Below are 12,141 nucleotides of genomic sequence, written 5' to 3'. Positions count from 1 at the left end.
AATTGTTTCTTTTGTTTCGATTTCATTAATTTCAGCTCTGATTTTAATTATTTCTTGCCTTCTACTTCTTTTGCTGTTGTTTTGCTCTTCTTTTTCTAGGATTTTGAGATGAAGTATGAGATCATTTATTTGTTGGTTTTTTCTTTTTTTAAGGAATGAACTCCAAGCAATGAATTTTCCTCTTAGAACTGCTTTCAATGTGTCCCATAGATTCTGATATGTTGTGTCTGTGTTTTCATTTATCTCTAAGAATTTTTTAATTTCCTCCTTGATGTCTTCTATAACCCATTGATCATTCAGTAACCTATTGTTCATTCTCCAAGTGATGTATGCTTTTTCCTTCCTTCTTTTATCCTTGATTTTCAGTTTCATTCCATTATGATCAGATAAGATGCATGGTATTATCTCTACTCCTTTATATTGTCTAAGAGTTGCCCTGTGACATAATATATGATCTATTTTTGAGAAGGATCCATGTGCTGCTGAGAAAAAAGTGTAACTGCTTGATGTTGGGTGGTATACTCTATATATGTCAATTAGGTCTAGGTTATTAATAGTGTTATTGAGTTCTATAGTTTCCTTATTCAACTTTTCTTTGGAAGATCTGTCCAGTGGCGAGAGAGGTGTGTTGAAGTCTCCCATGATTATGGTATGGTGGTCTATTAGACTCTTGAACTTGAGAAGAGTTTGTTTGACGAACATAGCTGCACCATTGTTTGGGGCATAAATATTTATGATTGTTATGTCTTGTTGGTGTATGGTTCCCTTAAGCAGTATGTAGTGTCCCTCTTTATCTCTTTTGATTAACTTTGGCTTGAAATCTATTTTATTTGATATGAGTATGGACACTCCTGCTTGTTTCCGAAGTCCATATGAGTGATATGATTTTTCCCAACCTTTCACCTTCAGCCTATGTATGTCTTTTCCTATCAAATGCGTCTCCTGTAGGCAGCATATTGTTGGGTCTTGTTTTGTGATCCATTCTACTAGCCTGTGTCTCTTAATTGGTGAGTTTAAGCCATTAACATTTAGGGTTATTATTGAGATATGGGTTGTTCTTCCAGCCATATTTGTTTATTTCTGTTACTAAACATGGTTTGTTTTCCTCTTTGATTATTCCCCCCCCCCCTTTACTGTCCTACCTCCCACTGTTGGTTTTCATTGTTATTTTCCATTTCCTCTTCCTGTAATGCTTTGGCGAGGATGTTTTGAAGAGATGGTTTTCTAGCTGCGAATTCTTTAAACTTTTGTTTATCGTGGAAGGTTTTAATTTCATCCTCCATCCTGAAGCTTAATTTCGCTGGATACACAATTCTTGGTTGGAACCCATTTTCTTTCAGTGTTTGAAATATGTTATTCCAGGATCTTCTAGCTTTCAGAGTCTGTGTTGAAAGATCAGCTGTTATCGTGATTGGCTTACCCCTAAATGTAATCTGCTTCCTTTCTCTTGTAGCTTTTAAAATTCTCTCCTTATTCTGTATGTTGGGCATCTTCATTATAATGTGTCTAGGTGTGGATCTCTTATGATTTTGCACATTCGGCGTCCTGTAGGCTTCTAGGATTTGGGATTCTGTCTCATTCTTCAAGTCTGGGAAGTTTTCTTGTATTATTTCATTGAATAGACTTCTCATTCCTTTGGTTTGGAGCTCTGTACCTTCCTGTATCCCAATGACTCTTAAGTTTGGTCTCTTAATGTTATCCCATATTTCTTGGATGTTCTGCTCATGGTTTCTTAACAGTCTTGCTGAGCTGTCTATGTTCTTTTCCAGTTGAAATACTTTGTCTTCATTGTCTGATGTTCTATCTTCTAAGTGTTCTACTCTGCTGGTAGTATTCTCCATTGAGTTTTTAAGTTGGTTTATTGCTTCCTGCATTTCTAGGATTTCTGTTTGTTTGTTTTTTATAACCTCTATCTCCCTGTATAGTTGATCCTTTGCTTCCTGGATTTGTTTGCGTAATTCGTTGTCGAAGTGATCTTTCATTGTCTGATTTTGCTGTTTAATGTCTTCCTTGATACTCCAGATCATCTGAAGCATGTATATCCTGAATTCTTTATCTGACAATCCATCTGCTGCAGCTGTTACCTCTTCTAAAGTTGCGTTGACCTGCATTGCTTGTGGTCCTTTCTTTCCTTGTCTTTTCATACTGCTTGCGTATCTTTCCTGCAGGTGCGGGCGTCGGCTCTGCTCTCTCCTTATTCCAATTGGGGTGTCGTGGCTACCACGCCGGCAGATCACTGGGCCTGTTCTGGGAGCTGGCGGCAGCTCTGTTCTGCCCCTACTCCAATTGGGGTGACAAGTGTACCACGCCGGCAGGCCACCAGGCCTGATCCGCCGGTCGGTTGCAGGTTTGCCTACCCTGCAGGCGCGGGCGGCGGCTCTACTCTGCCCCTACTGCAAATGGGGTGACGTGTCTGTCGTACCGGCAGGCCACTGGGCCTGTCCCACTGGTCGGTCGCAGATCTGCCCACCTTTCGGGCACGGGTGGAGGCTCTGCTCTGCCCCTACTCCAATTGGGGTGTCGTGACTACCCCGCCTGCAGGACGCTGGGCCTGTTCCTGGCACGGGCGGCGACTCTGCTCTGCCACTACTCCAATTAGGGTGGTGTTTGTACCACGCCGGCAGGCTCCTGGGCCTGATCCGCCGGTCTGTTGTAGGTCTGCCTACCTTGGAGGCGTGGGCGGCGGATCTGCCCTGCCCCTCCTACCACGCCTGAGGACCCCTGGGCCTGATCTGCAGGTTGATCACTGGTCTGCTCACTGGCAGGGCCTGACCCGGGCGTGGGAGAAGGATCTGCTCTGCCCCTACTCCAGTTGGGGTGACGTGTGTACCACACTGGCAGGCCACTGGGCCTGACCTGCCAGGCTGTCACAGGTCTGTTTACCTTGCACGCTCATTCGTCACAGCGCGAACCGCGGCTCTGCCCTGCCCCTCCTACCACGCCCATGTACCACTGGGTCGCGGGTCTGCCCACCTTGCGGTTGCGGGTGGCGGCTCCGCTCCGCCCCCTCTCCAATTGGGGTCACGCGGTCACCACGCTGGCGAGCCGCTGGGCCTGCTCCGGGCACTGGCGGCGGCCCGGCTCCTTCCCTCTGGCTCGATGACAAATTGAGGAGACTCGGGTGACTGTGCCTCACCCCCCCTACCAGGAGACCAACTGCTTATGTCACCACTGGTATTGATGAAGTTCCCTCCTCCGCCGCTTTCTGCAGACATCAGATCTCTGCCATGTTGGTATCCTATGCGAATGGCAGCATTTCGTTCCCCTTGCCGGGCAACCAAAGCACCGGGTGAGTCCTGACCGGCCCTCAGCAGGACCCGGACTGAGAAGCAGTTTCCGCGGGCTCCTAGCCCCGGGCCAGGGAAGTTCCGGGAGCCGGAACTCGGCCGCTCCGTGCTCGGTGTAAGCTCCTATAAATGTAAGCTCCAAGAAGCAGTCCCCGCGGGCTCAGTTCCGGGAGCCATAATTCGGCTGCTTAGTGCTTGTTGTATGCTCTGGTAGGAGCAGGGTCCAAGAAGCAGCCTCCGCAGGCTCAGCATCCCTGGGCCAGGGCGGTTCTGGGAGCCGGAACTCGGCCGCCCCGCGCTTGATATTCACTCCGATAAGATCAGGTTCTAAGAAGCACCCAGGCGCTGAGCCCTAGCAATCTGTCTGCAAGCCGCAGGCGAATTGCAGCCTGAAATTACCTGTTCTATGGCTGAATGAGCTGCGGCCAGTCGAAAACAGGGGTGGTGACGTCAGTTTACCAACATGGTGGCTGCTGGCCTCCTCTGTGGTCTGACCGGTGTGGAGAACCGAGATGGACCGCTTCCTTCCCCCGTCTCGAACCCAGAATTCAGCCCTGAGTACGGTGCTTGCGCGGCTGGCAGAAACTGCAGCGCTGTATCCCTGCGTCTCTATCCCAGCGCACGCTGCAGATTCTAGCCGCGGGGCGATTTGCTGAATAAGCAGTGTTACCCTCCGTGCGACAAACCTCTCGCGTTTGAGTCCCCGTAGCTGATCCTCGTGCGATGGAAATCCTTCCTCCAGGTTCCGGAGCACCCCACTATTGCTGGAAATTCCTAACAAGATATCCTTTAGCCGTCCTGACTTGTCATACTCCCACACAGTGAAGCAGCACACGGGGGCAATGCACTCCCCTCGCCGCCATCTTCTGTCTCCGCTCTGTTCTTCCTTTTGAGACTAAATTGTATGATGCATAATAGATCACCTGTACTATTTCACATATTTTTAATTGACAAATCTTTATTTCAAGCAAATAGATTATATTTTCTTTGGGTTTTGGTTTTCAAAATTCCTGAAGACTTGACAATCAAGCTAAACACTAATTGCTTTGCTGGGTAATATCTTTGCTGAGATCATTATAAATCCACTAAATGAAAGCTCAGAGGCAGGTGTTGTTCTACAATAGTCATAACTTTAAAATCTTCCATCTCTGATTACTATAGACTCATGGTGAAATTGCCCATTGTTCTCAGAAAACCAAAATAAAGACAATGCAATTTAATATAAATATTTATATTAATAATGTTAATAAATAATTATTGTTGTTTATAAAAATGTAATTATCCTTTAAATATGAGATTGTCTTTTGCTTGATAAAATCATTATTATAGTTTGCAGTGAGTGAGTGTTACCATTTTTAACAACCTCACTTAGCCAAATGAGAAGTTGTCAATCTTATGTTAGCCCCCATTCTCTGTCTTTAAAGCCAGACAAAACACCGAAAATCTAGAATAGGAACTAATGCTATATATGTCAATGGGAACTTCTGTGGATTTTCTTTCCATCAAGCCCCAGGACTTAAAAACCTTATGCATAACCTATTCATTGCCTGATTTTTTAAAGAAAGAATAGGGAAAGAAGCAAATTAGAATTAAAGAGTTCTTTAGCATCTATGACATTTTCCTTAGAGGATTAATGTTCTATCTTGGTTTCAATCAATACCCAAAGAGCTGGATTTAAAATATCATTGATTGCAGAAATATATATTACAATGTAATGCCTCAAAGTAGTATTAGCATACCGGTGATAATTTAAACATTCCTTATGCCAAATCTACCTTGCAATACAGATTTTTCTCCTATACTCCAGAACTGATTTTGGCATTATTTAGTTATTTTATAAAATATTTCTAGATTCTGTTATCCCTTTGTATAACCTCAAAGTTTCAGGATCAATTACTTATGACACTGAGAATCCCCATTTGTAAATGGCACTGTTTTCCACTATTCCAGGAGCTGATAAAATTGAAAAGTATCCTGTGTAACTTGACAGACTTGTGAAAATGTGGGGTGCCTTGAGTTGTGTTCTAATTGAACAGTGGCACGTTTGATGTTCTGTTGTTTTCTTTTCCTTCTCCCCCTTCTAGTGAAGTCAGACGAGCTACAGACAATCAAGAAAGAACTAACCCAGATCAAAGCTAAAATTGACTCCTTGCTAGGGCGCCTGGAGAAGATTGAGAAGCAGCAGAAGGCAGAGGCAGGTAAGTGAAGAGAATCTGTGGCCACAGAAAGGTTGATATTAAACCAATGAAACCATCAATCACAGACACTACAGGCCCGGGGGAGACACTTGCTAAGTTTACTAAAAGTTTAATACAGATACACAAAGCCTTTAAGCTAAGAACTGCAACAATGGGATATGATTTCATTACTTTTAGAAAACAGGAACTAATTTCTCTAACATGTATATGAAAAGGAAAAGTATTTTGATAGCATGCTCAGAAATAATTGGATTATAATTGAAAGCTTATTTTTAATATCAAGTAAACTTTAAGACAACAAAAATCAATAATGCTATCAGACCAAAATAATTTTCATATTTCAATAAATTGACTGGAGCAAAATTAACAGGTTTCAAAAATCATTCTAAATCCCAACTCCTGCCATTGCTGCCACCCCATGAAACTTCAGTGCCAAATTTCAGGAACGTAGAGTACAACAGCATGCAGCTAACCACCCACAGGCCAAATTATTTGATCATGTCCTTTGCAACTTAAAGACCTATCTCCTTTGAATTATCAGATCTTACACTAGTACATTCTTATACAATTGTAATGCTCTTTTTATGTGGCTACAGATGTTTGAATAACCACAGACTGTGAAAACAGGAATAATAAAGAGCTAGTCCATGGTTTGATGATCTTGTTCTATAAGTCATTAGATATCTCAGAGGCCTCCTTAAAGATGAGGTGGGAGTTAAGAGGAGGTGATAAATTTATGCCTCCTCCAAGTCCAACCCTTATTCCAACCAGTACAACTCTACCTGTATTGCTTTTATATATTAAGATTCCATCATATATAAATAAAACAAAATTTACATTAAAAAAATATTCCATATAAGTCTTAATTTGCTGGAAGAGTTTTGCTTTTTATGTGTAATAAGAATTGGAATGCATTCTGCTGTCATATACAACAAATTAGAATAATAAATAAATAAATAAAAATCAATAAACACACAATTCTAAAAGCCATTAATAAATCCCACCTCCACATCTCACAGAAGAGAAAACAAAGGCTCTGGAAGGTAAATTAACTTTTCTATAGTCACATGTCTAGTTAGTGATAGACCTGAGTCTAGTGACCAAATCCATTTGCCCTCCAATTTTTACCTTAATTTCACATTTTCCACTGGGGTTGGTCCCAGTATTTCTCAAAAGTGCGTTAGTCAGGTAGCATCTAAATTATGAGAACTGACTGAGACCTCCAGCCCTTGAACTAGAGAAAACAAGAGTCAGCTGGTTTTTAACTCATCATGGGGGTGAGGATCAGAGCTCTCTTCTGGTGGTGAGCCTTACAGGGTTCAAGAATGAAAAAAAGCCAGAAGTCATGGTTATGGTATAGTGGATGCAAGAAATAAAAAGTTTAAATTCTCACCCACCACTTCCTGAATTTCAGTTTTCTCTTTTATAAAATGAGGAATAGTATGACCACCTTACATTGTGAGAAATGAATTAAGTAGCATATGTAAACTGTACAACACAGTAACCAACCAGAGCTATAGGCTTAATAACTGGAGTTGTCAGGGATTAGTACCAATACACACAAATATAAGCAAATATTTACTACTCCAAGATGAGCATCCCTAATTTGAAAATCTGAATTCCAAAATTCAAAATGTTCTGAAATCTGAAACTTTTTAATCACTGTTTTATGCTAAAAAATTTTTGAAATTTTGGGCATTTCAGATTTCAGAATTTACAATTAGGGATTTTCAACCAGTAAAAATCTATACAAACATTCCAAAATCTAAAATAGTATGAAACTCTTCTGATCCCAACAATTTCAGATATTTTACCTGAACTTTCAAACAGCTCATTTTTACAAAAATACAAGCCATGTCTTGTAGCATGTAATAGATTCTCACTAATATTTGCTAAGTTAATATAGATGAGAAATGATAGATAAAATTGTTATAAAATTTTTTTTAAATTGTTATCTATCTATCATTTCTATCTAAAAATTCCTACAATGAATATATTTTTATACTGAAAAAAAATATACTGCCTACACTTCCTTAGTAAAGAAATTTAGATTTTGGAAAGTTTTTATATGCTTTTTGTGGCACTAATCAAGTGTTCCTGTAACCGAAATATCCTGTGATGTTGCCTAAATCAATATTTCCCTTTGAGGAACTTGTGTGAAATTCATTATTATGTAAAACAACCCTTACAGCAAAAGACTTTGATAACCAATTTGCACTTCAGTTTAAAGGATTATGGAGAACTCATTTAAATATAAATCACCTCAAAGAGAAAATGTGATCCTTATTCTAACATATTATACTTTCCAGTTTCCTGTAATGAATAATACTTTCCACAGATTTTCTTAGAAGATAATCTATATATGTAACAGTAAAATTCAAACCTCAGTTTTTGCTTTATGAAAACTGTCATCTTACTTTGGCACATGTCTAAATTTTCCCAGTCAAGACAGTTGTTTTTAGAATGATAGAGTTGGTCCTTTTATGTTTATGTCTTTCTTATTTTAACATGGTATGACAAAAATGAATGTATTTAAAATTTGTAACTTCATTCTCTTAGAAATTGTCTCTGGAATAGCATCTATATTTATGGAAATAGGATAATCATATTCTATATGCTTTATAGAAAGAAATCAGAGTTGAACAGAAAGGGTTAAAACTACATTATGGAAAATGGAGTGAAATGTGTCCAAATTCCCCCTATATACTTAAGGGAGCACTCATTTTAATAATTCATTGAGAATTAATTGGTAGCTAGTATTTACTCTTCATCATGTCTCTTCTGTACACATTTCATTTCCCAATATACTATTAGTCATTTGATAATGAAAGTTTCCAGCATAGATGTAGGAACAGGAGGGAAATGAAGGACCAGAAACAAGACACCACAGGAGATGGCAAATTCAAAGCCAGCCTCAGCAACTTAGTGAGGCCTTCATCAAGATCCTGTCTCAGAATAAAAGATAAAGGGAGGTAGAGATGTGTCTCAGTGGTTAAATGCCCCTGAATTCAACCCCCCAAAGAAACAAACAAAAAAAGAAGAAGAAGACATGACAGGACGTGGAGCATGCCCTGAATTCAAGTTTCATAGTATCATATTTTTTTCCAGTGACTTTGGGGCAGGTAGATAACAAGCAAATTTGAGAGCAATTGAAAACTGGGGGTGAGGTGAAAGTTTACACTGTTATGATAGAAATACCAAGCATTCTCACCTTCAGCTGTCAGATCACTGAGGCAGGTGCTGGAAGAGTCTTTAGTTGGGAACATGAGCGATCCAGGAGTTCCCAGAGAGGTAGTCAACAGGTCACATACAGAAAAAGTATCCTTCTATCTTACAAAACAGCAGTGTTTTAATACTCTACTGTAAATGTGAGAAAATAGAGATCACCAAATAGAAGAAACATAACAAATACTTTTAACCCACCCCCCCAAAAAAAATGAGGAAACAAGTTGTACAGAATAAAACTTAAAAACATGAAAAAACATTGATTAATACTCTGAGAGAAATAAGAGAAGACAGACACTATATTCATGAAATAAGAACACAAAACTATAAAACTGAGGATTTAGAGGGCAGGTTAAAGAGCTTTTAGAAATTAGTATAATATAAACAAACAATTCAATACAGGGATTGAAATGCAAAATTGGAGAAACTGTTCCAGAAAATAAAATAATAAAATAGAGATGGACAATAGGAAGGAAAGAATATGAAAATTACAGGATTAATATCAGAATAACAAGATTCCAGAAATAAAAGAGGAGAAGTACCATTAAAGAATTTTTCAGGAAAAAAAAAGAAATATCAAAACTAAAGGAAATAGGGCTGGGGTTGTAGCTCAGTGGTAGAGTGCTTGCCTAGCATGTGTGAAACACTGGGTTCAATTCTTAACACCACATATAAATAAAATAAAGGTACACTGACAACTAAAAAATATTTTAAAAAATGAAACTGAAGGAAATAGTTAACCAGATTAAAAAGATCCACCAGATACCTGAAAATAGATGTACATCCAAGCATGTAATTGTAATATTGCGGAACAGGGAGACAAAAAGATTCTATAAACATCCAGTGAAAATTAAAGGGGAAAGGAAGGAGAGAACAGTGTTCATATAAAGAAGTAGGAATTAGAAAGCCTTAGCATGGAGTCTTTCAACAGCCACACCAAAAGCTACAAGGCAATGAAAACATGATGTTTTACAGCGGAAAGTCCCTTTAGTTGGTGGTTCCTGGTTAGTTATGCTTTAGTTTTCCTTGGCTGTGTCCATTCTCTCTGAGTTGAGTTTCATTTACTTCCATAGGAACCAAAAGCATGGAAACTGTCTCAGTTAATTATTTTAATGCACCCTTTCTGTAAAAAGTACTGGGAAATGCACTTCACCAAAACAAGGAGGAAAACTAAGAAAGAGGGAAGCATGGCTTTTCTAAAGTAAGGAATCCAAGGGTGGGTGGTGAAGGGACTCATCAGAAGATAAAGAAGATTCCAGAAGAAAAGCTGTGCAAAAGACCTAGAAGGAAATGAGTCCAGATCAGTATTTCATGCAGGCTCTGGAAGACCTTTATAAGACAAGGACTTTGATTGAATAACTAGTGAGTAGGAGAGTAAATTGGTTGAGATGAAATTTACACACTGAAGGAGAGAGGGGTACATTTGCATAAATACATAAAGAAATAGTAGGGAACTTATTTTTTATTCCTAAGCAGTTTCTAATTCTAAATAAAGTAAATTATTGTTCAGGAAAGAAAAACTATTCATTTTATGATAACAACTTAGCTGTGCAAAGTATCTCCATAGTTCAAATTATGCAAAAACTGGAAACTGATCTAATCAGATTTACGTTATTACAATCTAGGGATATGAGAACTGACTGGCAATTGTAGGGCCAATACCTGAACCCATAGTTTCCTAAAAGTAATGTCAACAGATAATGTATAAAGCTGGTCAAGAAGTAGCCAAGTCATTGAGCAATGTGAGGGCCTATTTTATTTTATTTTTTATTGATTTTTTAAATAAATTACAGCGGAATGCATTACAATTCTTATTACACGTATACAGCACAATTTTTCATATTTCTGGTTGTATATAAAGTATGTTGACACCAATTTGTCTTCATACATGTACTTTGGATAATGATGTCTATCACATTCCACCATCCTTGCTAATCCGTGAGGGCCTATTTTAAAAGCATCAGCCAAGTGAGTAAAAAGTCTTTAAGGAGCTTGTATGGTGATCAGATAGGAAAAGCAGACTGCTATTTTCCATAACAATCCTAATAGACATATTTAACTACAAAAATCATATATTTTTAAAGAAGCTAAGTTTAAGGGAGAAAAAAAAATGGAGTCATCTTCAGCAACAGGATCAAAATTTATCCAAGGGCTTACTGAAGAGCTTCTTGTACCTATCCTTCATTTGTGAAAGCAATTTTGCTCAGGACACTTAATGAAAACAGCCAGGAAGATTTTATTGAAGACTTGCAAAAAAAAAAAAAAAGAGCTAGAATGCCACCCATAAAAGACAGGGGGACTTTCTAGTGTTAGAAGAGCTCATGGAAAATTATTGGAGGACAAAAAGGGAGTGGGATGGGGGTATTCCATGTGATAGGGAAATTGTGTTTGCTAATTGGCTCTTAACAAAGAGAGAATGAGGCCCTCTTTTTCTTGATGATTGTGTGTCAAAAAGATGGCTCCTTGAACTTAAGGAAAATGTTTGTGGGTTGTTAAAAGATACACACCTCAAATGGACAGAAAAAGAACTTAAAATTTCAAGTGTTCTAAAGTAAATATTTTCTGAGAAAGCCTGTGACCAGCAAGAAACCTGTCTAAAGTTTAATCAAGTACAGGGGAACATGAAAGTCATTTTGGTACTAACTCAATTACACTCTTTGAAATTGAACTCTTTCTCTTCACTTTCCCATTTAAATATACTCTTCGGTCTGCGTCCTGTCTCTGTCAGATTTGCTGTTACATAAATTCTATCAATCAAGTTGCCATCCTCAGCACCACCATCTATTCCAGCTGTAGCTTGTGTTTCCAAATCCTACCTGGGATATCTTTTTACTCTACCCCTTCTCTCTATTCCAAGGCTACTGCCAGTATATAAATGCTTCTCTTCTCTCACATGGTCTGTTAGACTCACATTATTTTTAATAGCTTTATTGAGTCATATTTCACATAGAATAAAATTTACTCATTTCAAGAGAATAATTCAATGACAGTAATTTTACTGAGTGGTGCAGCCATCACCACAAATCAGTTAGGACATTTTCATTCCCCTAAGCATTGCCTTTTTAGCTGGTCTCTCCAATTCTAGTTTGTTTCCTCTCCAATTCATCTTCCTTATGGCAAGTAGATTTACATTACTAAAACATCAAAGGCTCCAGACAAGAGGGAAACAGAGCTAGGTTCACATCCCACTAGAGACTCACTTCAGTGTACCGGCTGCCTGAAATTTGGAAAAGACTTTATGAAATGTATAAAATAGGAAAATAATCTCTCTCTCAAAATGGCAAGATTTAAATAAACACAGCATCTTAGTAATTTTTGAAATTATTTTGTATTGAATTTGTGGACACCTCAACAACCCGGAACATTTCATGTGAACAACTTTGAGGCTATATGCTCAAAGCATGTACTTATGTAACTGATGTTTTAATCTA

General features: G+C 38.8%; 1 protein-coding gene across 1 annotated transcript in view; it reads left to right on the top strand.

Moving 5' to 3' along the window:
* Positions 1-12,141, top strand: part of Ralyl (RALY RNA binding protein like) — a 354,882-nt gene that overhangs the window by 299,338 nt on the left and 43,403 nt on the right. Inside the window, exon 6 of the mRNA XM_071602169.1 lies at positions 5,372-5,485. Coding sequence (XP_071458270.1) covers positions 5,372-5,485 — 114 coding nt within the window. The remainder of the gene's footprint in view (positions 1-5,371; positions 5,486-12,141) is intronic.

Source organism: Marmota flaviventris, chromosome 15 (genome assembly GCF_047511675.1).
Source record: "Marmota flaviventris isolate mMarFla1 chromosome 15, mMarFla1.hap1, whole genome shotgun sequence".
Lineage (NCBI taxonomy): Eukaryota > Metazoa > Chordata > Mammalia > Rodentia > Sciuridae > Marmota > Marmota flaviventris.
Note: the sequence above shows the minus strand (reverse complement) of the source record. Positions and strands in the feature narration are given on the sequence as shown.